This window comes from Amorphotheca resinae, assembly GCF_003019875.1.
Source record: "Amorphotheca resinae ATCC 22711 unplaced genomic scaffold M430scaffold_1, whole genome shotgun sequence".
Classification (NCBI taxonomy): domain Eukaryota; kingdom Fungi; phylum Ascomycota; class Leotiomycetes; order Helotiales; family Amorphothecaceae; genus Amorphotheca; species Amorphotheca resinae.
Window position 1 is genome coordinate 3,296,009 of NW_020194471.1, and position 27,466 is coordinate 3,323,474.

General features: G+C 51.5%; 8 protein-coding genes across 8 annotated transcripts; 3 read left to right on the forward strand and 5 right to left on the reverse strand.

Moving 5' to 3' along the window:
- Positions 1-684: 684 nt before the first annotated feature.
- M430DRAFT_71548 (hypothetical protein) lies at positions 685-999 on the reverse strand (the record flags this gene model as incomplete). Its single annotated transcript, XM_024869513.1, has 1 exon — positions 685-999. A coding segment is annotated over one exon (315 nt), but the record flags the coding sequence as incomplete, so codon positions are not given.
- Positions 1,000-3,663: 2,664 nt separating this feature from the next.
- On the reverse strand, positions 3,664-5,597 carry M430DRAFT_15400 (hypothetical protein; the record flags this gene model as incomplete). Its single annotated transcript, XM_024863236.1, has 6 exons — positions 3,664-4,535; positions 4,585-4,996; positions 5,052-5,203; positions 5,295-5,395; positions 5,445-5,496; positions 5,555-5,597. The coding sequence occupies 6 exons, from the start codon at positions 5,595-5,597 to the stop codon at positions 3,664-3,666; spliced, it is 1,632 nt and encodes a 543-aa protein (XP_024725697.1).
- Positions 5,598-6,970: 1,373 nt separating this feature from the next.
- Positions 6,971-8,250, reverse strand: M430DRAFT_32646 (hypothetical protein). Its single transcript, XM_024866207.1, has one exon. The coding sequence runs from the start codon at positions 8,126-8,128 to the stop codon at positions 7,130-7,132; it is 999 nt and encodes a 332-aa protein (XP_024725698.1). The 5' UTR covers positions 8,129-8,250; the 3' UTR covers positions 6,971-7,129.
- A 1,381-nt stretch (positions 8,251-9,631) lies between these two features.
- On the reverse strand, positions 9,632-11,573 carry M430DRAFT_38854 (hypothetical protein). The gene is made up of 4 exons (XM_024867282.1): positions 11,450-11,573; positions 10,006-11,398; positions 9,784-9,957; positions 9,632-9,735 (listed from the first exon to the last, which is right to left on the reverse strand). The coding sequence occupies exons 1-4, from the start codon at positions 11,506-11,508 to the stop codon at positions 9,718-9,720; spliced, it is 1,644 nt and encodes a 547-aa protein (XP_024725699.1). The 5' UTR covers positions 11,509-11,573; the 3' UTR covers positions 9,632-9,717.
- Positions 11,574-11,716: 143 nt separating this feature from the next.
- M430DRAFT_63344 (hypothetical protein) lies at positions 11,717-13,018 on the forward strand (the record flags this gene model as incomplete). The annotated part of the gene is made up of 3 exons (XM_024869050.1): positions 11,717-11,783; positions 12,095-12,336; positions 12,401-13,018. The coding sequence occupies exons 1-3, from the start codon at positions 11,768-11,770 to the stop codon at positions 13,016-13,018; spliced, it is 876 nt and encodes a 291-aa protein (XP_024725700.1). The 5' UTR covers positions 11,717-11,767.
- Positions 13,019-13,428: 410 nt separating this feature from the next.
- On the forward strand, positions 13,429-15,464 carry M430DRAFT_113681 (hypothetical protein). The gene is made up of 3 exons (XM_024861523.1): positions 13,429-14,764; positions 14,816-15,167; positions 15,243-15,464. Exons 1-3 carry the CDS (start codon positions 13,622-13,624, stop codon positions 15,317-15,319), a joined length of 1,572 nt encoding a protein of 523 aa, XP_024725701.1. The 5' UTR covers positions 13,429-13,621; the 3' UTR covers positions 15,320-15,464.
- Positions 15,465-15,677: 213 nt separating this feature from the next.
- M430DRAFT_32648 (hypothetical protein) lies at positions 15,678-17,916 on the forward strand. Its single transcript, XM_024866208.1, has 5 exons — positions 15,678-16,114; positions 16,181-16,241; positions 16,916-17,301; positions 17,372-17,522; positions 17,596-17,916. The coding sequence occupies exons 1-5, from the start codon at positions 16,005-16,007 to the stop codon at positions 17,752-17,754; spliced, it is 867 nt and encodes a 288-aa protein (XP_024725702.1). The 5' UTR covers positions 15,678-16,004; the 3' UTR covers positions 17,755-17,916.
- An 832-nt stretch (positions 17,917-18,748) lies between these two features.
- Positions 18,749-22,498, reverse strand: M430DRAFT_24536 (hypothetical protein; the record flags this gene model as incomplete). Its single annotated transcript, XM_024865080.1, has 5 exons — positions 18,749-19,988; positions 20,040-21,020; positions 21,071-21,746; positions 21,811-22,182; positions 22,291-22,498. The coding sequence occupies 5 exons, from the start codon at positions 22,496-22,498 to the stop codon at positions 18,749-18,751; spliced, it is 3,477 nt and encodes a 1,158-aa protein (XP_024725703.1).
- Positions 22,499-27,466: the final 4,968 nt, after the last annotated feature.

Genomic DNA, 27,466 nt, shown 5'->3' on the forward strand with positions numbered 1-27,466 from the left:
AGCGGTTATTATACTATAAGGCGCCATCGAGCAGCGTCTCAGAGCCGTAAGTCACTCACTCACTCACCTATCCCACCCCTCCTTCCCTTCGTCCTGACCCCGCCTTAGTCATCCTACACCCCATAGACCCCATCCCAGAAATCAGGATCCGGGACTGTGATTAGGATCTGACTGGGTATGTAAAGAGTAAAAGGAGTTGGGATTTGAATAGCGTTTTTGTCGGTGTTTGGGGTGTCCTTTTTTTTCGGGGAATTAGATGGATGGACGAGTAGATGCTTGGAGATGCGAAGTTCTGAGGCGAGGTAGACGTGGATGTGGACTGTGTGCCATAGATACCTATGTAAAAAGTTCGAAATCATGATTCTGAATTCGTTGGGGAGGATTTGGCGTCATTCCCACGGGGCAAATCTGGCTCAGACAGGAGAAGAGGATATTGAGTTGGGAAGCGTACTCTATTGCAGCCTCCCTCGAAAAGTCAGCATTTAATTCGCTATGTGAATGCTAGCCCTGAACGCCATCCGATCCCCGAATTCTCCCAGTCTCCCAAGATAGAACCCCCAAAATTCCCCTTCCAACCGCCCGATGCCAAAAGCCCAACGTCTAATCATCATTCTTCTTCCTCCTTCCCTTCCCCTTCTTCGGTTTCTTCTCTTCCTCCTCACTATCACTCGCGCCGACCTTCTCCTTCCTCTTCTTCCCCTCTCCTCCCGCATTCTCCTGCACCTCGGCCACCCTCCCCACAATCTCACCCAGGAAATCAAACTGCTCGTCCGCCTCGACCACCATCTTCAGATGCTGCGCCGTGACCCTCTTCCCGCCCTTCTCGCGCGCGCGCTCCGCCGCCCCCGTCACCAGCCCGATCATGAACAGCTCCAGCGCCTTGTTGACCGCGACGGGCGTCACCTGCGCCACCTTGCCGACCTCCTCGTCCGCCTGCATGATCCGCTTGATGCGCGCCACGGGGAACTTGGTCTTGATCTCGATGCCCTGCGGGTTCGGGTTCTTGTATGCTGCTGCTGCTGCTGCCGTCATGGCCGACGTGGATGTGGTCGCGGGCTCGTCCTTCACGCGCGCCCCGCCCCGCCCGGCACGCGTGCTCATCGTAGCGCCGGGGTGGTGGTTGTCGTGGGCTTGGTTGGTGCTGGAGGGGGGCTGGTAGGAGGTGCTGGAGGGATTGAGCGGGGGAGAGTAGAAGGTTGCTGAGTTGGGTGCGAAGGCGTGCGAGGTTGATGGGGTGGGGACGGGGGGCATGTACCGCGTACTGCCGTCGTCGGAAAAGTTGTTCCCAAAGCTCGGCGGCTGAGGGGGGTGAAAGGCGTGGAGATTTTGGTGGTGGGGTCGGTTCGGGGCTTGATGTGGAGGCGGATTTGAAGGGTGGTTATTGGCGGATGGCAGAGTGGGGGAGCGTGGAGCGTAGGAGGTGGAATAGGAGGGATCGTAGGAGGGGAGTGGTTGTGGTGGTGGTGGTGGTTGTGGTGGATGTGATTGTGATTGTGATTGAGGATGAGGATGGTGTTGTGCGGATGGGGAGGAGAGGAAAGAAGAGAGATCGGGGGATTGAGGCGCATATGTACCAGCAGCGTCCATTATTTTTATTATTTTCGACCATTCGTTCGCTCGATGACCGTTTTGGGCGATGTGAAGGCGGTGGGCGCTGGGGCGGTGTGTTATGCACGGCTAATGCAGCGCGCTGGAGCCTGGGGCTGATTACTACCGACGGGTGGCTGCCTGAGGCCCCGTCGGGTTCTGCCCGCCTTTTGCTCGGCACCGGGGTGGGGTGGCTGAGGGGCCTGGGCCCAAAGGAGCCAAGTGGCGGTGCGGGCGGTGAAGGGGCCAAATTCCAATGAAGGATCGGAGAATCGGTGACCGGATTTACTAAAAGGCCGAGGGCTGGAGTGGAGATGAGAGGGCGAGCCACGATCAGGGGCGGATGGGCGAATAAGAGGCGAAGAGGCGAAGGGGCGAATGGGGCAAGAGAAGCGATTCGGTGGCAGACAACGAATAAGCGACGAACAGCCAAGCGAGCATTAGGTTAGGCGAGCAGAGTAATGCAAGAATAATGCGAGAGTATATCGGTCGGGGGAGTGCGAGGCCACTTTAATATACTTATTTCCACCCGACGCGCAGGGATCGGCCCCCTTAGCGCCCCGCCCCAAGAAAAACCATCCATCATCCATCGTCGACCATTCATCAGGATCACTATCGCATATCTACTTATGTCTTTATCGACACATATACATACCTATCGATACATACACCGATCCAGCGATACTTACTGCTGTTCTCGCATCACCCATCTCCTGAATGCAGGAATCCTCCCCATTGTGCGCCATGTTCTCTCCCGTCACCTCCCTTCAAACAGTGCCACCGTAGCACTGTATCACCCAACGGTTGGTCAGCTGACCTTACACTTCGTCCCCCCTCAGCCTTGCGCGCCCCCTACAAACAAACCTTCATCTCCTTTTCTCCCTCGCGCATATCCATCTCTCACACTCTCTTTCTCCTTTCTCGAGTCGCATCTGTTTCTGTTCCTCTGAGATGATTCATTTATCTTCTTCTGTACGACTCGTGGCTGAGGATTCTACCTAGCCACATGACTCGCTTCTCTTCTTCTTCCTCCTCCTCTTCCTCCCGTACCTGGGTAAGGCACAGGGACACCAAGAACCCCTTGCGCGTTGAGTGATGATAACAAAGAGCCTACCTGAGATCACCAGAAAGAAGTCTTCTGTGGCTCGAGCCCGAAGCCTTGCCTCGCGCGGTGGTTTCTACTCGAGCCGCGTGGTCAGATGAAGGAGTAACTTGATCTAATCTGACAACGCTAGAACTCGAATCGAAGCGTTGCAGTAGCACCGCATACCACTATCGGCAAAGCCATCTCTCGGAGTCGGGAGTGCTAACTTGGTGTTACCCTCATTAATCGTAACGCAAGCAAACCCAAATAACCTGGCGATCTATGTCGGAAAATTGTGTCAGTTCCTGCTATTGCCATAATTTCGGAGATATGTCCGGAATGTCAGCTTTCACATCTTTGAAAATCTATATTCATAAGTTTTGGCAAGCAACCCTCTGTGGAAGGTTTTGTAGTATAGTTACATTGGCACTGTTGCAGCTAGGTGTGCCGGATATCGTGGCCTGAAGACTTCTTGACCCTTAGGTACTACCGGTCGGTGATTTCAATTTGGAATGCCAATCGAACATCCAGAATTGAGATAGACTATTGGTGGCTGTGGTCGATTACTTTTCCCCTTTTCCCCTTTTCTCCTTTTTCCCTCTCGGATTCGTACCGACTCCTCTAACCTCTTCTGGAGACCCAATTCTATCTCCAAAACGTTTTATTTCCTGACCGCTCAGCAGAACGGAGCCGCATTCCCAGCCTCTGCTCTTCTCGCTAAATGCGACGCCAACCAACTGAACAGTAACACGGGGCTCGAAATGCGCCGTCAGGGTCAAACGAACCGAGGGCAGCGGGCGGTTGGAGCTGACCCCACCAGTTCAAATCGCCTCGTCAACTCCAACAGCAGAGGGGAACGACTACTGATCAGGTCTGCACTACCTTGCATACATTCAGGACCCTCTAATGCACGTCAGATATTTCATTCATTATTTGAGAATGTCAAGGGTCCCACTGCCGGGAAACACGTCGTGACAGCTGAAATCGTATCTTCACGAATCTCGGTCTTGATAGGGCCATATTTGTGAATAGAGAACTTTCTGCGATTCGGATTCAGCCATATCGACAAACATCTCCCTAACGCTATTGTTGATACGCAAAGCCTGCTCGTAGTTTTCTCGAAGAACCATGCCGCCTAGTGGGACCAGGTTATCGTTCTGAAGTTGGTGCAGGACTTCTCCAAGACCTTCCAGAAGCTCTAATTCATCGTTATGGAGCTCTAGTTCGTGCTCCGTAAATTGTATAGGGCAAGGCGTCGTGGCTGGTGCAATTTCCTTCCATCGAGCAGCTACGTGTATCAGGGCGTGACGAAAAGAAAATACGTCATTCCTGCTCCAGGCGCCACAGAGCAAAGATACAGGTTCGGTCAGAAGCGAGCGATTGTGTAGATTGATTGCGGCCCACCGTTGCCCATTCTTAAGCCTGCTAAGGTTTTGATAATGGCTGAGCAGATCTACAGTCCCGTTTGAGTCTTCTCTTGCATTAGATTCTTCTAACGCAGCCTCTAATCGTTCACCAGGGGAGCAAGGGCCGACCGGGATAAGCATACGCGGGATACTATGCTGGAAAAAAGGCTCAGATACCGCGGCCGACTGCCAGTCAATAATAAAGGTTATTTTCTTCGTGTCTGAATCAACGAATATGTTATCTAGGTGAAGGTCTGGATGCGAGAGCGATGTTCGGAACGGACCAGGCGATAGATGGGGCACGAGTTGAAGGTACCGTCTCAATAGTGAAATGTATTCATCGGGAGATTCGGGCGTTTCAATAGATAGGTAAACGTTTATTTGGGGCTTTGCGTATGCTGTCGCCCATTGTATCTCGTTAATTCCCATGGCTGCCATGTAGGATAGAGGAGTGCTCCCTTGTCAGGTCAGCAGAATACTTATCTCAAAGGGGCGTAAATAACTTACATGGACCTCGATCTAAATTCATCGTAGCTCTTTCGCCTTCCCACAATCTTGCTTCAGTCAAAGGCCCAAGCGCAAACTCCTTTGTTATTTCAGAGTTGAGCCGGCTCGTATGACCATCAGACGATAGAGACTCGGCTTCCAGATCATAGGCAGGAAGACCTTTCTTTTCCAAATCCTTCTTGTAGTATATGCAACCATGTCTCCGAAATGAAACCGACGCCAGCTTTGTCTCAAAGTCAACGAGCTGAGTCACAAGATCGAGTTGTGATTCTGTTTGCCACTGATACCAAAGGCTCCCTAATGGTTTGCCTCTTGCTTTCTCCTCGATAATGTACTCGGCACCGACTGGATTGAGTGGGTCCAAAGAATATGCGTATATGCGTGGGACGGGCAAGTTCAAGACTGTACGTAGCTAGAACATACCCGTCAGAATTTCATCACCAACACTAGCATGATAAGTCACATACAAAGTGCCGTGTAGCAACCTCAGAGGCAGTCGTGTAGAAAGCCGGACCAGCGTTGGGATTAGGAATCCTTGCGAGAACCTCTGCTCCATTATCCATAGTCATAAGAAATGCCTTGTTGTATTGACCCTCGGTACATTTCAGTAGCTTGACACCTAAGATCATACAAATATTAGGTTCGACTCTAAACTGCCGCAGCTTCGGGATCAAGAGATTTCACTGGGCATGATGGAGATAGAATCTTACAAGATCTGGCACAGTTGCCAGCAGCGTTGACGGCGGCATCTACGAGGGCCGAGATGTTGAATTTGCGATAACGCATCGCAAGGTTTTCAGGTTCGTTGCATCTAGATGTTGTTAATTCACTTGACCATACGAGAATAGTCGGTGTCGTACAGCCACCGGTATCGAGTGTATCGATAAAGCTCAACTTCTGAGATTTCTTCCTCTGGGGTACGAGATGAGCAAAACATTCCTAGACCTCGAACTAGATGGCCCCAGCTTACCCGAACCGTCATCCTTTTGCTTTCGAAAGACGGGCATTGCCATGGCATTCATCGTCCGGCGAGAGCCTTGCTGTTGACAGCGCCAGAGTTCGTTGCTTCGAATAGCTTTACGAGTAGAGCTCGATGTAAGCGGGTCGGAAATGCAAAAGGAGAGTTTCATTATAATGCGTTGACAGCATTGATAGCCTCCCAAGGTGGAGGATGAAGAAGCTCAGAAGCACGCGCTTCCAGGAGCTCTATTCTGGAATGCGTCAGTTGCGGTTTTTTCCGGTCACTTATTGGCACCTGTACTGTTCCTGTTCGAGTGCTTGTTGCCTATTCAGGTAGAAAGGAGGATTTGGATGCGTAAAGATATATATATATATATAGGTAGGGAGGTAGGTATAGGATAGGTGAGATGGCGCGTACAGCGCGTATAGAGAGGCCTGAGGCAGCGAACCGGGTAGCAGACCAATGAGAACTAAGAGAATACCGTTGTTTTTACAGGAGTTTCATCCTTGTTTTTCGGTGAGTCTTCGGGCTATGTTCCAGTATAAGGTATAATATATCGATCAGTATGTGCTTGCATAGGTACGTTCAAGTTGAATTTGCGAAGTTCGGTAAGTGACGTTTGGCGCGGCTCTTTAGCTACTTTTTCTAATTTTAGCCGGCGGCAGTCGTAGCCGAGGAGCCTAAACGAGCCCCTGTCCACTGACCATACCTTAGTTCACCTTCTTAGACTCACTGCTCAGCCTGGCTCACCTACAGCTCAGGCTATCGCAGTAACAATTCAGGTTCAAAGACGAAAATTGAAAATTCTCCCGTCGAGATTCTGATATCAAACTACCTGCTACACGTCGCATTTTTTAATTCCAAGTTCCATTTCCAGCCGGCGCGTTCCACTTTCCTCAACCGGGAAATAAATTTGCTGCTAGACGCTCACCTGTCAAGTCACGAACTGGAAGAGATGAGATGTTCTGTATCGGCTTCTTGCCTACACAGACAAGGCTGTTTGTGCTCGAGCACGACGAGTTATAGGTATCATGCAGACGCTCCTGACCATGTGGAAGAAACAAGGCAGGTCAAATTCATAACCATTGATGTTGGTTCTCAAAGATTTCCTTGAGGCAAGACTTCGGACTTGTGCTAATGAAGTCTCAAAAGTACGAACAAGTATTCGTCTCGTGGCACATTTCAGGTGTTTCTTGCAGATACTTGGTCAAGATTGAAGTACTTTACCTTTACCTGGTTATTCACAATGTTTGTGTCACGTGATTGACACGGGAGACATCAAACGGAGAGATGGAAGACTTCGTGAAGTCTTTTGAAGTCTTTCAAAGTCTTGTATCTTTCAGGTCTTGGGGCTACTTATAGACTTGGCTCTAGAGAGCAGAGAATAGGTAAGCTATAAGCAGTTTCTGTTTGGTTATTCCACTTCTGCTGAACATGATTGCTCGATTGAATCATCACATGAAATACTTGGATTTTCTCTCTCTTTAGATCCCAGCGAACTAACTGAATACTCCAAAACTCCTCTATCATTATGCCGGAGACCCTTCGAGGACAATTTGCGAAACCGATATCCAACGACAAGTCCTAAACCTTCTCTCTCCAAAGCCACTTCTCAAAATCCTCATCATCCAATCCCTTCGGGATCTGATCCAAATCCGTCTTCCAATCCTGCGTCTTCCCGAACCCCTTATGCTTCCTCGGATCCGCAACATACGGCATGGCCTCGCGCACATTAGCGCTCTCCGGTCCCTCACTCAGCCGCTTCAGCTCGCAATACTTGCTTGCAAACGCACTCGCGCGCGCTTGGTCCCCGTGCATATTGCACACCTGGAAGATGTCATAGTACAAATTCGGCAGGTGATCATCCACAATCCCCTCCTCGCGATACAGCGCCATGAGCTCGCGGCCCTGGCGCAGCACCTGGGCTGGCGAGTAGCGGCACTTGTCCCAGTCGCCGATAGACTCGTTGAGCTTCTGCGCGCGCCGGATGCGGTTATCGCTGGCGCGGCGGTCGTCCGGGGGCAGCGTGCAGAGCTCACAGGCGCAGGAGAAACCGAACAGGTTCTTGAGCTGCTCCTGTCGCTCGCTGTAGGTGCCGCCGGAGAGGTACGAGAGGGAGAGCTCCTCGCCGGCGGCGATAGGGCGGATCGCGTACACGGTCTGTTTCTGGAGCGTTGGATTCCAGGAGTGCTTTGCGTTGGGACGACAGCTATGGTTGATGCGGGAGACGTTTGCGAAGACGCCGCCCACGTCGGAGCCCGGACCCAGGGGGTAGCCGTTCGAGCGGACGATGTTACTGAGCGGGTTCTTGCCGGGATAGTTATTGTGCAGCGACAAGTACGCGCGTTGGGACTCCTTGGGGAGGGCCTTCAGAGCGCGCGCGAGATCCTGCTCGGTGCTCTCGATGGACTTGATCACGTCCGTCGTGATCAGGGGCGCGTCGCTTAGGATCAGTGTCCCAGGAGAGATGTCCCCCGTAGCGACTAACCCCTTTCCTTTCCCCGGAATAGTCTCGAGTCTCCAGAGCGCCGTGGCAGCAGTCCCGGATCCCGTGTCTGCTCCCGTCTCTATACTGCTCGCCATAATAATTCGTTTTTCCTAATATCCCTCCCTCTCTTCGGGATCTTCCCAATCAGGCATATATATGTGGTGTATGTGTATGTGTGTGAGCGTATTATGAGACGTGCCTTCGGGTTGCAAAACCAGGCGACGACCGCGAGCCCGCCAGCTCCTACACCGTGCGAATGACAGACTCATTTTTTTTAGTTTGTGGGTTGGCATTCCGTTTTTACCTCTTTGAGTAAAATAGTCGAGGGGGTCGATACCCAGTAGTGAGATCATCATTCGGATTCACGTGATTCCTTCTTCCTCCCTCAGCCCCGGAGAAAGGAAGAGGGCTTTGTGGGAAAGGGGGCATATAGAGTGGTTAGGTATATCGCTTTGATTCTCTGATTTGAGTGAACTGGGGGAAAATTTACTACGAGACGGTTTTATTGATATACAAGAAGGGCGTTTTCGCAGAGATGAGCAATAGGTTATAAACTTGTAAATCTTTCTTTATATACTGGAGGGAATTCTACGTCAAACATCTACCTACCTAATGTATACCAAATAGATCAAAGTTCGCAACTAATTAATTCATTAATAAAATCAGAGTTGATAACATAAAGAATCCCCCTTACGCCCCCCCTCTCCCCTCCCATTTCCGGTTTATTCACCCCACTAAAGCACCCCCCCCCTATTTCTTTTCCTGGTTATTTGTTTACTTACTTTATGATCCCTAAAGAAAAATGTATTATAAATGGTATGGTAGGGTATGGATGGAGAGGGAAGGGAAGGGAAGTGGATGATTGATTTTGATTGAATATTCTTCTGTTCGTTATATGTAAATCATTGTTGCTTTTGTTTTCTTTTTCATTTTTATTTTGATATTTGATTTTAAAATAGCGATACCACAGCCGCAGTACATACCTACCTACTTTATATCACCCCCCCACCCAAAACTCTTAACCAGCGTTCCCAGTCTCCCCATCCATAATCCTACCCTAATCCTCGGGGCTGCGAGGGGCTGGCTGCTGAAGCGTTCGACGGTGCGTGGGATCCCGAGCGTGCGGGCGTGGAAGGGAGATTTGTGGCAGGTGATGTGGATGGTGCGGGGAGTGTGCAGGGCAAGGTCCAAAATTTGGAGACGCAGCTCGAGGGGGAGATGGGGGAATGGGGTGAAGCGGGGTGAGTGGGCGGCTTCTGGGGTGGTAGGAAGATGCGGGGTTGGCATGTTGGGGAATTGGGATATGGAAATCGGGAAATTAATAGATCAGAAGAGATCAAGAATTGGATAAGTGATGAAAGGAGAGGAGATATGTAAATACGGTCAATGTAAACACGGCGGGCTGGCTGCTCGCTTGAGACAAGTGTCACAGACCCCGCAAGGCTGACAAGGCTGGCATATCACATACCCTTCTCGTTACAGGCATGTTGCAAATAATAAGAGATAGATGGCTGTTGAGAAGACGGCGCCTATTAGTTTAAGCTGTTCGAGGACAAAGCTCACCGGGGACCTTAGACTTGGCGAGGGGAATTGCACGGCTATTTGGGATATTGTGTCTCATGTCACTTTGAAATCGCTTTTCTAATGGTATTGTACACATCCGAGCGCCTGTATTAAAGTACATCTAATCCTCATCCCAGTTCTATCACCGTTAGCTACAGCCCAATTGTGGAGATGTGTATCAACTTACAGCGTTGGGTCCCGGGGGTTTTGGCCCACCAGCTTGTCGCGCAACAATAATCTGGTCAACAGCAAGAACAGTTCTAGCAGCTTCGGTGGCTAGTTTGATAGCCCAACTCTTTGAGATCAAGAGATCGAGGATGCCTTCATCCTTTGCGTCAAGCGTTCCAGTCTCGTCCTCATTCTATAACTGGTCAGTACAATCCTGATAATTAGAGCAAAAAACTCCTACCTCTATGTCAACACCAGTAGTCCAACTATCCTTCTTGTGATGGGCAGTGTACAGTCTGCTCAGCACTTCGGTCGCGTCCAGCCCGGCACTCTCAGCCAGCGTTCTTGGGATGACCTCGAATGCCTCGCCGAACTTTCGGATCGAGTATTGAGATAAACCGGGAGTAACGTCGCCGAAAGCCTGTATCCGCTCGACAAGTTGCATTTCTGTAGCTCCAGCACCGGGGACAAGCCTTGGATCTCTTGTGATAGCCTTGACAACATTGACACCATCATCAACGGCACGCTCAATGTCGTCCAGATGGTTTTGAGTTGCACCTCGAATGACGAGTGTAGCCGTTCTGGTCGTCTCATTTTCTTGTCTGAAGACCGTCACACGGTCACCACCTATCTCGAGCGTCTCGACGATATCGACGCTGCCCATCTCGTCTGGCATCGGCGCCCCCAATCTGGCCAATGGTGTGGCTCCAACAACTCTGCATAATCTTCGTAATTCGAACTTGCTGAGAATGCGAATGACCAGGATGCCGAAACGGTTGAGGTAATGCATCGCCAGCTCGCCAACAGTAGAACCAGCAACAACAACTCTAAGACCAGAGTCGTAGAGTTCCTTGATGGCAGTTTCCAGCTGGTTCTCCTCTCCCTTTGTGAAGTCCAACATCTCCTTCGCATTATGTAGCAGCACCGTCCCTTTCGTTTCTGTCTGGCTGATATCAATTGGGCATGAGAATACACCAACCCTGGCTCTTGTCGCCTTCTTGACTGATCCATCTGGCTCCCGACCGAAGACCATACCCTTGACTACCCTGCTTTGTTCCAGACTACCTCCCATAATCTTGACCACACGGATATTGTCAACATTGAAGTTGACAGGGTTCTTTGGAAGCACAGCCAGAACAGCTTCCGCCACCATATTTGCAAGGAAATCCTCGCTACCGCTCTGTTTGCTGGCAATGACAGTTCGGATGGCCTTGCTAAGCTCTTCTTGTGATCTCATATTCTCTACTTTGTCCACAGCAAGTTTCTCCAACTCCTCTAAAGCAAACTTTTGCGCACGCTCGTATCCAAGAATCACGTCGCTGGTCTTCAAGCCCATTCGTAGCAGATCCTCAGCCTTCTTGAGTAATTCTCCTGCAAGTACTATGACCATATTCGTTGCATCTCCCATCTCTGCTTCTTGTTGCTGACTTGCCATAACGATAAGTTTTGCTGCTGGGTGCACAACATCGAGCTCGCGGAGGATGGTCGCAGCATCAGATGTCAGAATCATCTTTTGCAGATGATTGATGACAATCTTATTCCTTCCATAGGGTCCCAATGATGTCTGAACAGTCGAAGCTATAGTGCGACAGGCATCGATATTACGGAGAACGGCGCCATCTTCAGATTCATAGCTATAGCATGTTAGTTGATGGTGTCATCTCTAGGTAGAAAGAAGAGCCCACTTCTGATATCCTTGCTTGAACAAGCCGGAATTCGGTGCATTTGGGATGTTCAGAGACATCTTGGCTGTTTGGTTGGAGTGAGTCTGTCAAGATGGTGGATGATATTCGAAGCTCCTGATGCCATAAAGTCGCGTTGCCTGGCACAAAAATTCAGCCCACGCGAAGTGTGCCCTACATCTCAGGCATACCGGACTATCTATGCTCCGCGATCCGAATAGCTTCATTGCGTCGTTTGTGAACGGCTGGACAGAAACATCTACCTATATTTTCCAACTTCAATCAACTCTCGAATCCGAATCTCTCGAGATATTCTCTACAATGGCCCCTCCACATGGTGAGTCAGCGATATCTTTTTTTGGGCAATCCCCGACCCCTCAGAGGGAGCGCACTTTCCCAGTGTTGTCCTCGAATGCGCCAGTTGGTGTGTCTCGTGCGCATCAATTTCTGGACACGATGGGGACTTTGAAATCCAAGTACACCATTGAAAAGGTTTCTGTGATACCATGTCTGGGAATTGGTCAGCGCCCAAACTGCAGCTTGTCTTGCCGATGGTATCCCTAGACAATCATCGCCCACACTCCTGTCCTCCTTCCTGCTATTCAGATCATACAACTTCTCCAACACCGCGTCTAACGAGATTCGCAGGAGCAATACCACCTCCTCTCCCGCCTTCTGTTGAAGAAGCTTACCGACGAAAGTGCATCCAACTCAAACAGCGCATGAACGAAGTTGAAGAAGCCAACGATGCCTCGCGTCTGCGCATTATCCGCATGGAACGCTCTGTCCAGAAGATGCGACTAGAGCGTGCCTTTCTCCTTGAACAACTTGCCAAACGAACTAGCACCAATGTCGAAGACTCCGAAGGAAGCCCAAGTCCACCACCTACTGTACGCTTCACTCCGCTCATATCTTGTCAAATGTTGATCATAGCAGCATGCTAACGCTACCAAGCCTAAGGAAAAGCCTCTCCGAACCAAGCGCGGCCATCGCAAGCCTTCCTTCTTGACAAATCTTGACGGTCGCACGGGCAGCACTTTTATTCAGCAAGGACCTGTTACGCTGTCCCCCAGCTCGGACGCATTCTCGCACACACACCCAGAGTTGAACTCTGTTTCTAATGCAGCACCAACGCTCCCAAGCAAACGCCAACTGCCCGCGAATGGACACCCCAACCCTTCTGCCAGCAGGACATCCACGCCTCCACAGAAACGACCTAAGACCGCCTTCGATCTATACTGCAACGATTTGCGGTCCGTCATTACAGTCAAGAACCGCAAGGCTATAGCCGATGGAACGTTCGATGTCGAGAGAGCATTGGCTACGGGATGGCGGGAAATGGATGAGGAGCAACGGGGAGAGTTTCAGCGAAGATTGGAAGGCATGAAGAGAACCTCGGACGCAGAGAAGGAGGCCAGTGTTGGAGGGACAGGAGCAGGGCAGAGCGGTTTTGATGGAGAGAGTAGACAGACGGCGGAAGCAGATGAGGATGTGGAGATGGGTGAGGATGGAGATGATGGATCGCGCTCTGGGGGAGAAGTCAGTGGTTTCACTGCTGTTAATCGTGCATAGGGAGTTCGAGGGAACGGGATTATTGACTGAGCGAAGGTAACTGGCGTTTGGGAGGATATCAAGGATGCTAGACACGTATATATGTAGGTATAATGACCGGAAAAAGGCTGTACCATGATTTCGCAGGGCAGACGAGTTGCGCAGACATAGTCGGGGATCTTTCTAGAATTGCCTCGTACTAAAACTACTTGTTGTGGGATGTTGTAAGGGAGAATACTTGCTGTGATAGTCTAATAATTGACATATCCCTCACGGTAAGATGTATGCCGTGCAGTACCTTAAGATACCTAGGTAAGCTAAGCCAAGGTAAGATAGCTCTTGTTTATCGGGGTTGGCACGGACCACGTGCTTTTCGCGAGATGTTATGCTACTCCACGTCATCCATGCTGGGACAGAGCAGACCTTGACTTCTTTCTTGAACATTCTCAAGGAATTGGGATTTCATGGACCCTTTTCCTAGTCGACCAAACTCAAGTTCCTTTTCTGCATCTTTGTTTTTGAGTCTTTGATATCTGGTGTCTTAATGGCTTCACGACCTGCAGACGTCTAGTGTCTCCAATTGCCTGCGCTCTGCCAAACTGCACGTCGGCAACTTTATCCAGCATGGAGTCCAGTGAGACAACCCCTTTCCTCCAAGATGCATCTTTGTCCGAGCAGCAGACAAGACCCAGCCGGAATGTTACCTTCAATCCTAATCCCTCGATCATCTCTTCGGATCCAGCAATTGGCACTCCCAGTGGTGCCACTGCACCTCGCCCAGTGCAACAGAGCTCTGCCTCAGCGACACCCCAGAATGCGCCACCTGCAGGTCTGTCCGCTTTGAACAGCAAACTCCGCCGAAGAAACAGTTATGGCTCTCCTCTCCTCCCTGTTCCCTCCAATCAACCAATCCCCAAGATCGGCCCTCAAAGAACGAGTAAGAATGCACAAAAGCTCAAGCTTCTCCCGAACCCCGAATTTGGCGAAGAAGGCCCGGATGAAGAGAGTGGGAGGGATGTGTATTCACAGTACACACGTATCAAAGATCCTACGGCACGCCGTGATGCTGCGCGACTGGGGAAAGCAGACCGGAGCCGCCTACCACGAGTGACCGCATACTGCACGGCGAATAAATACCAGATGGAGAGTCTTATGCGATTCTTGAAAGGGCGAGGGAAGACAAGAGGGGCGAACCCGAAGCTGTTCGATGAATGTATATACACTCCCTACAATTACGGACGGCCGGCTTCCCAAAGGGTGTTAGACGTCCAATCAATGCCTGTGCCTGTTCGAGAGAGACGGCATTCCGATAGCGCAATTGAGGTGGAGGACAACAATAAGCACCGACGGGAAGATCTCATAGATTTACATACCGTGGGAGGCGACACGAGTCTCGGCGACGCTGAACATATACAACCGAATCGCATGAATGATATTGTGGAAGGACGGGTAGAGGACGGACATATCGACCCGGAGAGCAATCCCGATTTCGACACTCATGTGCACACACCCGAGGTCTTCTTATTCGATTACGGCGTTGTCGTTATCTGGGGCATGACTTTACAACACGAGCAACGATTTTTAAAAGAAATTGCCAAATTCGAGAGTGAGAAGTTGGCACCTGACGACATGGAGACTGAATGCTTCAATTTCTACTATACTAAAGAATACCAGGCGCGGATATATAATGACTTCATTACACTGAGGGAAAAAAATAATTATATGTCAAAGCTCGCAATTTCGCATGCGTTGGCGCAGAGTGTAAAGGTACGTACCTCCTCCACCCCCAAAACGTACCTATATTGACTGAGAAAAAAGACCTCCCTCTTCGAAGGATTGGTTGCAAACACCATTGAGAAATGCCAAGAAGTACCCGATCAACTGGCCGGAACGGGAAAGGTCGGTCTCAGTCGCAAAGAAACCAATATGCAAATCGGCGAGCTATTCATATTACGCATTAGCATCCATCTCAATGGGTCAGTGCTTGATACTCCAGAGCTCTTTTGGGTGGAACCCCAACTGGAGCCTGTATACCAGGCTGTCAGGAGTTACTTGGAGATCGATCAGAGGGTGGCTGTGTTAACGCAACGCCTCGATGTCATTAAGGACTTCTTATCGGCACTTCAGCAGCATTTGAGTCATGGACATGGGGAGAAGCTGGAGTGGATTGGTGAGTAACAGCTTCTTTTCGACCAGCTTACCTGAGTCTACAAGTTGGTAGGAGTAGATACTAATGATAGAATAGTGATTGTACTCATCGCGGCCGAAATTCTCGTCGCCATTATCAACATCATCGTGGACTTGTACGCCGGATCGGAGTAAGGTGGCATGGACTCTCAAGCACGGCGTTAGGATCTGGTAAAGACCGTATGTATCAAATAAATAGGAGTTTGGATTCCTCCAAAACGAAGAAAAACCCATGATCTTGGCGGAGGGTCATGTGAGAGATCTCCGCTATATGCCAGAGTGTCTGATTGAAACAACACATAGTGTGAAAAACAGATGAGCATGACGGCCTGGATTCCCACTTCTGAAGTCTCAGTGTCGTGGAGCCATTGACTGCAAGGCTTTGCTTATCCAGGGTGATTTGGCAGCCTTGCAGGGTCCGTGCGTAAAGTTTAAAGGAAGTGCGTCTTGACGATTTTGTTTTGTTCTCTTTCTCTTGATGTTTTATTCTTGGACGAAGTCTACCAGCAATACAGCCTGCGGCTTTACACCTCGCATTGCTTTATAGCCAAAAGCTTTCTCTTTCTTGTCATTTCCCTCTTGTGTCTCTACCTCGCGCATATCTTCCCCAGAACTGGCACTGCCCGTCCCCGGGGCTACACACGCGGCTAGCCGGCGGGCGAGCGGGGGTACGATGCAAGATAAAGATAAAAGATAAAAGATAATTCAGATACATCCATCATCCATGCGCCGCACTGCAACTGCGATAAGCCAAGTATAACTTATCATCCCTCGCCTACGCGAGCTCCATGATGCAAAGAAAGAGATCTGCTTCTGCATCATGGCTGCTCACAGGCTCAAGGAGTACTTCTTCACACCGGAAAGTGCCCCGGGGGAGAGAAAGCTCGTGCGGAAGATCGATTTCTTCATTCTTACCTTCTGTTGTCTGATGTATGTCTCTCCCTCCAAGTGGCCAGGTTTAATGATAGATAGACCTAATGGTTGATGCCCCTACAGGTATTTCCTGAACTATCTCGACAGGTCCAACCTCACCGCTGCATATGTATCAGGCATGAAAGTCTAGGTTGAGACGTAGACGAGGCGTCTCGGGGACGCGGGAGATGGCGAGGGAGCGCTCGGCGGTGGTTAGGTATGGTGCTTGGGTGTGGTGGGGCGTGTCGGGAAAGAGGAAGAGTCCGTAGATGGCAACGGGGAGCGTGATGAGCCCGTCGATCTGGGCGTGGTTAGTAGTGATTTCACCTACCTTTTGCTGCTGATTGAATATCGAGAGAGGGTAATGAATACGCACAATAAACAACCATCTCCAGCCAGCCAGGCCTCCACGACCATTCAATCCCGAATGGATAGCCGTCTGTAGAAAGCCGCCGAACATCGTCCCCGCCAGGCCTGAGGAAGTGAAGATCCCGCTCCTCTTCCCTAACTCCTTCTCCGTGTACCACGATCCGAGGATGTAGTGAGTGCCAGCAAAAGTGGTGGACTCCGCGATCCCCTGGAAGAAGCGAATCGCCATGATGTCTTGCGGGCGATGCGCGGCTGCCGTGCACATGGTCAACCCGGCCCAGACGATCATCATGGCGGGGAAGAAGATCCGGGGTTTGATATACCGCAGCGCGAGATTCGATGGGACCTGGCCACTTTTGGGATTTTCAGTCTCTTAACGCTCCCACTTACAGAACACAATGCAGCTCACATGGTATAGCCCACGGTAAACATGGTGTTAATCACATTGAGTTGGTTTCCCCGGAACGCGAGATCCAGTTCCTGCTCAAGGTACTCAGCTCCTGGCAATGGTACGGCTTCGTCACTCTCTGGGTGATCGCAGGCGAGACGGAGAGTTTCTCCTCCAACTCGCTCATCTCTCTCTGGCTGCAGCGCGAAGGCGGCTACAGCGTATCGCAGCTCAACAACTACGCCACGGGCGTGCCAGCCGTCGGCATCATCTCGACGCTGTTCTGGGCCACGCTGACTGATTTCTACGGCGGCAAGCGCTATCTCGTAGCTTATTTCATCGCGGTGCTCGGCATCGTCACGTCGGTGCTGATCTTGGTCGATGGTGAGAAGAGACGGGTTTCTTTCGTCGCGTATTATCTCGCTGGCTCCGTTTATGCTTGCCAGGCGTACGTCCCCCTCTCCCTCCCCTCCCCTCTCATCCTCTCCTCTCCTCAACTACTAAACCAAAAAAAAAAGCACCTTCTTCGCATGGGCCAACGACGCACTCCGCTTCGAAGACGAGACTTTCCGCGCCGTCGTCCTCGCAAGTATGAATATGTTCAGCAACGCTGTCAACGCATGGTGGTCCATTGTCTTCTACCCTGCGTCCTCAGCCCCCTATTTCACCGTACGTCTCCCCCCAAATCTCCCCTTCCCAAACTTTTTAAAACCAAGCTATTGACGAAAGAGGAAAAAAAAAGAGAGGTATGTGGGCTATGATAGCAACATGTATCGCGCTTGCCCTCTGGACGTCGGGACTTCTGTGGGTGAGTGTTAGAGCGGAGAAGAAGGTGGGGAGTATAGATGGGGAGGAGGAGGTGGTGGGAGAGAATACGGTGCGGGTCGAAGGGAAATGTTAGATGGAGCGAGCTGGCGAGTTGGCTCAATAGAGTATATGAATTGATTGATTGTGCATGTCAGGGAGTCTTTTTTCGCTATACACCCACAAAAAGAACTCTTATCTAAATTTTGGAATCTATACTTATATAAACATCATTCACAATCCAATATATATATCAGGAACATGTACTTACCTAAGGTACCTACTCACCTACCTACTTATATACTTCTGAGATCTGCAGGCCGTTCTGTATATCATCTTGTTCAATAACCCCCCTTTCGCGCTTGTCTCCGTCCCCCAATTGCACCACACATCAACACGCGGATTTCACTTCAAACGACACGCAAACACATCTCAAGCAAAATCACTCAATCACAAATATCATAACTGCATTCATGAAAATCGCCTCCCACTTGCTCATCATCATTATCATGATCTAGCCATCTATATACCCTCGTATCGTGGCATCACCATCACAGCTTGTTCTTCGCTACCTCGCATAAATAACCACCTTTTATAGGTAGGTTCCTAATCCTAAATAACCAGCTCAGACACTTATTTTTTTCGGTCCACCTGCCCAGAGACCGCGGAGCGGGGGACGCTAGTCTATCCTCCCAGAATCGAATCCAAACATCCAGATCGCCTTCCGGGCCATGAAAAGAGCACTCGTTTAGAGAAAAGAAAAAGAAAAAAGAGGGGCCTGTCCAAGGAAATGGAAAACACGACGCGGAAAGGAAAAACGTGAAGGGGTATGTCCCAAGTGCATGCCTGCTAAATCGATCCAAGTATAATACAAGAAGATTGGATGTGATGAGTGCCCAAAACTGGCCCGTGTCGTCGTCATTTATAGTCCGGTCGTATAGATCTGCGTTGTGGTATATAGCGGCGGGATAAACAAATCAAAATCAGATGAGTGCGACGCTCGACAAAGGCCGGGATGCTTTCAAGACGAGAACTGGGGTGTCCAGAACAGAATAGAGAAACGTGCAACGAGGCAGGTGGCCTCGTGTCATCTAACTCTCTTCCATGATACCGCCCTCGGAGCCACCTTCTTCCCTCCACTCTCGACTGCGGTCGGTCAATCTCTTAACGCCTCCCACACGTCCAGCCCAGAGACTCTCGATCGGGGTGCGGAAGGTATATCCTCGTTGACTGCTGATAACACCTATGGCTTGTAAAACGGCTTTCCTGCTGTCTCTTCCGAAGACTGCAGGATGATTGATCCACTCTAGGCTTGCCTCGAGCTCGGCATCGAGAGCTGCGACAGTGTTGGGATCGATACCAGAGGACGGGCCCATGTGGCCCATGGACAGTGCATCGTTGGAGTGGCGGGGAAAAGATCCGGAAACAGTATTAGGAGCGGATGTTGGAGACGGCGTTCGGTGACGGTCGGGAGTGGCACTGGCTGTTGGGGATGAGCCTCCGGTGGTGGGGACCGCACTCAAGTTTGGAGATTTGTTATGAGATGGGGTTAGGGGAATCGGCGGGAGGCCTCCCTTACCGAGGCCTTTGAGAATGGATCTGGTTTCGTTGAGGAGATGCTGTGCGCGATCGTGTTGCCCGCGAGATACGAGGGTGAGCGCACGCGTGAGCATGTCTGATGTGAGGAGTTCCATACGTCGTTGGACAATGTTTGGATGCGGAGGGATCGGAGGGCCTCCACTGCCCCAGGTCTGCTTTTTCTGCTGAGTTGGTGAAGGTGGAAGCATGGTTATTGCCAGCAGGGAAGGACGGGGAAGGTGGGTAAGGGTACCATCTCGGATAATATCACCCCAGGTCAGATCTGCCTGAATCAGAGGGACTTCTTCAACCGAGAGGGGCCTCTGATCTTCCTGTTCGAGGGGTCCACCGAGGGCTTCTAGGCCTGAAACAATCGACTCCCAAGGATCCTGAGGTACTTGCTCCTGAGAAGGATTGTCCGAAGAGATGACAAGCTGGACGAGGATGTCCCTTTTGTCACCGAATCTGAGATCTCCCAGAGAGGCCTCGGCATCTTTGCCGGCCGCTCGTTTTGTGATCTGTAAGGCGCCACTGATCTTCACGAATTTCGCTGGTGAGCCTTCGGGAAGTCTGAGCTTCAACTTCACATTCTGATGAGACATGGTCTGCAACGCCCCGAGACAGCCGGCGAGACATTCTCTCAGCATCATCCAATCCTTGACGTAAGTGTACGACGCTTTCGTCCGCGTTGATAACTCGATCATGGTGTCGGGTTTGTGCGTCATACCAAGACCAAAGGAATGAATGGCGATCCTACGATGATTAGCAAATAAATACAGGTTTGTGGGCGTAGGCTAGACTTACTTCGCTGCCTCTGCCCTTGATACAACAAAGTCAACACTCTCAGCATCAGAGGTCGATGAATCGCTAATCAGGAGGATCGTAGCGATAGGGTTGTTAGACTTTCGCTGCATGAGCAGATCCATCGCAACATTGGCGCCGTCGACAACGTCAGCCCGATGGCTCTTCTGTCCAACAGGTCTGATTGAGCTCAGGACTCCTGGCCATCCATTCCAAGCCTTCGTAGTCATGCCCACGAGTGGGGCAGCACCGCTGCTCGATCCAAAAGTGACCAGGCCCATACGGTCACGCTCTCCCAGATTATGAACCATGAACTTCAAGGCATCCCGTACCAAGCTGATCTTGACCCCCTGCATAGACGACGATATCGGAACGACGACGACGATATCGATGGGAACGTGAATGGCTACAGGTAATCGTGAGCCCCTTCCATTGGCGGTATACTCTGTCACGGCCGTCGTACCAGACATCCCGGCACCATACGAGGAGGAGTTAACGGACGAGACCCGCTTCGGATCGTTTACACGTTGCCAGTCCTCCTCCTCGACTTCAGAAAGCTCGGAATCCGGACTCGGAGATGCCTCAACCGCATTCAAGTCCAGGAGAGCTTGCTGCCACAACTTCAACTGGTTCCTGTTTTCAAATTTGAGATGGAAAGACGGAAGCTCAGCTACTGATAAGCTGAGGGTCAGGATGTTTTCCTCTGCTGGTCGAAGGTTAGTCATGTTGCTTTGGTTGGCGTGGCCGAGGTGTGCTGTACCACCAGTTTCAACGACCTCGTTCAGGTGTTTCTTGATCAAGATGGACCCCTTGAGAGTGCATCGAGTACTCCTCCGGTTCGGATCATCCCAGTGTTGAGACACTGCCAACTTCTTCTCTTTGACGCAAATAAGCATCTCTGCAAAGAGGAAACACTCCAACTCCTGCCATGACTTCCTGTCTTTCCCAACCTTGATAGTGCCGTAAAGACGTAATTTTCCAAACCTTATCTCCCCGTTAGTAGGTGTTTTCAGGGTTCACGCAGGGAAATCTACCTGTTAAAATCAAGTCCGTGCCAGTTCTCGACGCGGCCGCGTAGATTTTCCGTCATCTCCTCCAACACTTCTGGTGACTCGTATGGATAGAAGCGCGGCGCGCTCTGGGCGGGTGAAGGTGGTCGAGCGTACGTATCCTCTGGGCGGGGCATAGGCACGGGTGGTGCCCCGCGCAGGTCTTCTGGATCGGGCCTCCATTTATCATCGGCTACTTCGACGGTGACGAGACAGGTCAAGGTCTGTTGCTGCCTCGATCGATTCAGGGTCGGGAACTCGGACCGGACGCTGACGGTTGGTGGTGGGATGGGATTCCTCGTTACGCTTGTCCGAGGACTGACGAGACTCGTCTCCATCGATTGCACATCGTAGTCGTGTCGCCGAGGTGGGCCGCTATTTGCAGTCTCCGTGTAACCCATCGAGGGAGTATCCGTGACGGTAGAGTCGTTGCGATTGTGCGATCTCGAAGTGCTCCCGTACCGATCTCGACCATCCCTGCTCCCTCTGCTGCTTCCTCCACCGTTGCTGTCCCGGCTGCTATCTCTGCGTGGTCGCGGCGTATTCGATTCCAGGCTAGCTGGCCGTACCGTCTGGCCATCCCACGGGACCGGCGTCGTGGTCTGGTTCGATCTAGAGGACCCGCTCGCGGATACTGATCGCACAATTGTACTTAGCTTCTCTAGAAAGGGACATAGATATCAGCTATCTGGTATAGGGGGTCGAACCAGCATCGAGTTTCTTACCAATATCTAGCACATTTCCTCCCCGGCTCGTGTCCAGGCCTAGGGGGGCGTTGCATGTCGGGCAGTACTGCGATTCGAACTGTTTTATGTATTCGTAGAAGCATGCCTCGTGCGAGACGTGCCCGCACGAGAATTGCAGGACCCGTTCTCCGCGAAGCGTATGCTCCAGAGGCTCCTCGCAGACGGCACACTCGCTCCCAACGAAGGTCCTCTCCCGCCGATTGCGGCTCCTATCAGAGTCTAACATTCCGGCCATTCCTCCGCCCGCTCGCATTCGGAAGTTGCTCCCTCCCCTATTCTGTCGGGTTTGGAATGTGCTTGATGGTGGCCTGCGAAACGATCCAGACGATGAACCAGAGCTGGTATGGGTGACTGTTGGAGAGAAAGGGTAAGTTCAGCCTTCGGGAATAGAATGAAATTTGACTCCTGCATGAACGTAGCTGCAGGGACATGTGGAGATGAAATTGATTGCATACGTACCGTGGTCGGGATGTAATTCTGCAAGGTGAGCTCTACCCCCGGGAGCCTCCCTATCCTTGTCTTTTACTCGCCTCCTGGCGCCTTTACCCGAGCTGCTGAGCAGTCCGAGCTCATACAACACTGAAACCTGATCCTGATTTCTTTGTTCCTTGGTGGTGGCCCTCGAATAGTCTCGATTGGGGGTAGAGGATGAGCCAAAGAGCCTCATAGATAGTTCGCGCACCCGTTACCGAACACCGTACTTCAATGGCCGATGGTCTCGCCAGTATCGCAAAGCACGAGCGCGACGGACGCCTAGTGGAGGCAGTGGAGCAAGGGGTTCTCGCGGTCCCGTTACCTATAGAACTGGCGTCCTTATAGCCATACACGAGATCGCAGTGAACGTAGCAGAATGTTGGGTTCGGTGCCGCAGGACATCAGATGGTAACGATTGTGTCTTCCCGCTAGAACTCCTCCTAGAATGCGATGTCAGATAACTCTCTGGTGGGAAACGCGACACGGGCGTTGAAGCTCTCGGGCGCGAATCGTGGAATTGCTCGGCGTACAGTATGTGAAGGGTGCCAGGACGTTCGAGATGATGATGCTCGAGCGGATCGCTGCTTGCGCAGATGCAAGTCGCGCAGGTACCAATCCTTCTAGAATCAGCAGCCGCACATCCAGTAAACCTTGGCGGTGAAGCAGTTGCTGACGCCGTTTGCCAATGGGTCGGACGACAATTCAGTTTGTGAGCGAGGGAGAGATGTACGCAGCTATGATGGACGATGAGGGAGCAAGTAATTGTGAGGAGAGCAGGAGGCTAGGTACGAATACACCACGCCCGTACGGTATGTGCGTAGGCACTGGTAGGCAAATGACAATTGAGGGTGTGTGAAGTGGGGGGGGGGGACTTTGCATTCTGTACGGAGTATGTGAGAACCTGCCTCTCTCAAGGACCAAGACGCAATAATAATGCGGGTAAGCCAGGCCAGGCCAGTTCAGGACAGACAGGACTCACAGGAGAGCCAGGAGGGCGCGATCCCTAATGACCCTCGCTGTCGCTTGGATGTTTTGACTCCCAGAGGGCCAGAGTCCAAGGGGCCCCTGCTATCCTTGCTGTCCTCGTTGGGCCGGGCTGGCGAGGGCTGCTGCGAGGGCTGCTGAGCGCTGAGAGGTGCGTCTGACGGTAAGATGGGTTGGGTAGAGGCGGCGGGTGGAGCAACGCGGCGTCGAAGCATGGAGGACGATGTCTGGAGATTGGCGGGTTGATGGCTGGTGGTTCCTGGTGGAGGGAGGCGAGCAGACACTAGTCCTGATTAGGCAGAAAGCACGCTGAGCACGACGACCGGACGGCGCACGGGAGCTTGCTGGGCGCGGTGCACTGTGGGACGACTGACCTGCGTACTAAGTAAGGTGGTATTGGCCGAGGCGAATAGTCGATGCACGAGGGGCCTTGTATTGTGATTCGTGTGCAGGACGGTGTAATGGATAATGGAGTGTTCGTCGTCCTGTACGAACGAATATTGAGGGAGGTGTGTAGGAGTGGTAGGACCGTAGGAGTTGTGCTGTACTGAGCGATGGGGGCATTGGGGCATCGGGGATTCAGGGCATTGAAGGAGGGTATTGTAAATTAAGCGATTGCATCTGCCCTCTGTATGAGCCCTACTCGTACATCTGCGATGCATCGTCTACCTCCATTGTCGTCCAGTAGTAACTCACCCATCCAACCACCACGACTCGTACCAGCAATCAGGGAACTCAGGTCCCAACGACGACCTGTTCGGATCAATTCTCGTGGGACTCGTGGGCCCGTGAGACATGACTCTCCCGGAATATGACATCTCAAAGCCACCTTGGCTGTGCACACTTCTTTACCTATCTCGCTGCTGTACAGTACTCTCTCTTCCTATGATATCTTCACTCCGGCGCAAGGCGCAGCCCTCGCGGTCTCTCTACCCTCAAAGGTCGTGCCATGATGACAATATCGTGCCATGATGACAGTCTAGATCTTACTCAGAGGCGGCGTCCCAGGCGCTGTGTGTCTGGCGACCTCCTGCTCGCTCCGTAACAATCACGACAGTGTCAGCACTGCTGCCGGTACTCCCTACCGCCCGCTGCACCTCAGTCTGATCTCTGGATTCTGATCGATCTCGCTCTCCCGTGCCCGTTTCTGCAGCGCGCCAGCTCCGAGACTGCGCCCCTCATCCGCGTTACCTCGGCCACTCAGCGGCCTCGATGCTGCACGGGAGTCGTCTTAAGCTGCTTGCTATCGCCAGAGGAACGGCCCCCCCAGGCAGCTCTATTGATCCTTCCCATCTTCCTCCTCCCCCTCCTCCGGGACCCAGCAGGAAAAGGAAAAACGGAGTTAATAATCGAGGAACCCACCCTGCCGCTCTGTGCGCGCGGCTGTTCCGCCCTATCGATATAAGATGAACCGTTATTTCGTTATGTAAGATTTGCACCCGCTGTCTCCGCATTTAACGGTTGCCGCCCGTCCCTGCGCTGCGATGCGACTGTTTCCGGAGGTATTCCCCTCAATCCTCAGTCCGGGAGGCTGGCGAGCTTACGGGGTACGATCCGACGGCCCTGTGTTTGGCCGCTGGAGGACGGGAGGAGTTGACAAACAGGACAGCATTGGCAATTATTGCAGTACAACCCAAGGAGTCTTGTCACAGTAGTAGTTACCAGGCCATCTCGTTCCAAGCGAGTTCCCCGGCCAGCCCTGCATGTGGGCCTGGGACCTAGTCACCTAGCCATCACCGGTATGGGATCCGCTGTCGAATCACATCCCCTCTCAAAATTCCAAACCGCCGAACCACCAATGATCGGCAGACACAGGAGGTGGCTGGCATCGACAGTGTGGTACTCTATATACACGCCTGCTGCCGGTAGCTCAACTGTCAACTTGTCAAGTACTCTCGGGCCTGTCCTTCTTCGTCAGACTCCTCACTCTTGAACTCTTACGAATCCTTCTCCGACGGAGTACAAGGTTCCATCCGGCTTCACGGCAAGAAGCCTCTTTTCCCGCGAGGCGCACGGCACGGTAATTACTCCGGAACGTGGGCACCGGGATGGTCCCCAAACGCGGGTAGGGGAGGACAGAGGAAAGTAGGCATACTCAAGAAGACGACAATTACTGAAGGGTTCCTGAACTCTGAACGAAACATCTATCTTATCCAGACGTTTTAGGCATGTATGTGTACCTATCTACGTACAAGAGGGCGCCTTATGGCATTTAACTTCCGTTATACTTTTGGCCCGCCACGATGGATCGCCCGACCTTCCACAAAGAGTACAAGAGAGGTCTATCATGATACTATCATACTATGACAGCTAGACTGTGGATGAACTGCAAGCCGCACTGATGCAAATATTCCTGCCGTAGACGCATAACCATCACTATTACCCGAGCCTCTCCTTGACGATCGGTCGCTTCGACGGTCGAGCTCTTGTCCGGACTGTGCAGTGTACGTACATGTATTTTATACACCTACATACGGTCAATTCGAATTTCGATATAGCAATGTATCACGTACTTCCGTATCTCCGTATCTTGATCATTAGTCACTTATCAGATTCAAGCTTTCATCCCAAAAACACTTATCCTCACTCTCCCATCATTCTCTTTTTCCTTCCCGCCTCGCAAGAGCCAGAACACCTACTGTACTTCTATACGCTACAGACTCGTCTTACTACGACACGTACAATTCCCCCTATCGAGTATCTCTATCCTTGCCATCCGATGATCCTACCTAAACCTTACTCCATCTATCCAAACAAAGACAAAAAATCGAGGATCAACATGAGCAGACCTCTCCAGCCCCCTTTTCCACAAACCGGTAAACAGGAGATACATACTCCGTAGATACAACTTACAAGGCTGGCACGAACACGGATAACCGTTCCCCGCTTCCTTTTCCTGGTCTAGATGCGGAGTTTAGGTAAATAGGGGGTTTGATAAGTTATCTTCCCTGACATTATCTGGAGGATTGATAGTATGTATAAGAAGGGATGGAGGCGATGTCTGTTTCGGTTTTGAGGACTTTCTTGCATTATCCTACTGACTACCTATACTTGTCTCAAATGTGCTCAGAGTTCAAAGCGGGTTTTGAGCGGACTCATCTCACTTCATGATCTACCTAGCTATACCTTACTTATGATACCGTAACACGACCACAGTATTGCTTACTGGACTGTATCAATTCCTCGTACAACACGCGTCCTCACGACCTACCCCATCCGCCTCTCGCACAGCATTCACACCACATCTACAGAGGTACAATAATAACACGTCCCGTATGTTCGTTTCGTGAGGAACGCACGAACGATAGATATCTCCTGATAAGCCAAGCTAGCTCTGAACAATGATGGCATTGAAGACCACCCCAGAGACCGGGGTACAATTAATGCCCGGTGATTGGCGAGTGAGGCTAGGGGGGACTCCCTAGATCTCGTCCTCTCGCGTTTTAGTGATGCTACTGTAGCAATTAGGAGGAAGGACGCGAGCATTGATGTACTGTTGTAGGAAAGGGGGAGGGGGGATACAATACATAGTAGTAGTATAGGTACGTACCTTACCTTACCTTACTGACCTTCAATCAAACCAAGCAGCGAACTATTCCTGCAAGTAGGTACCTTACCACATCTTACCTTACTTTTACCAGCCATCTGCATCTGCATGTGGCAAAGCAATAATAAAGAAAAAGAAAAGAAAAGAGAAAAAGAAATAACATCGTGACAGCGTCTCACTCACTTACCGCGAGTCCTCACCTCAACCCCCTGATCCCCAACAGTTAGGTCAGCACGACGCACGCACGCGTCTTTCCCCGAACAAGACGGGATCCCGAACTGGCCACTCAGAAGCCCCTCGATACAACGTGGCGACCGCGTGCGCCCCCCCTTCTCCTGTCTCGCGTGGCACTCTGGGCTGGGACCGAGGTCTGTCCTCTTTGTTAGGTAGGTATATTATTGCTGAGCGGCTCAGTAGGTAGGTAGTAGTTCGCCGCTGCCGCTGCCGCTGACCTTGCGAGGGAGGGGAGGATGATTGATTGATCGTCGTGCGGGACTTGGGGATGCGGGACGAGTCGTGAGATAGCTTGCCTTGCTGCAAGTAATCAGAGTGCCGCGAAGGGGAGGGGGGGGGGGGGGGGGGGGGGGTTATTTCCGGGTATGGTAAGGTGGTGAGAGAAGGCTGAGTGAG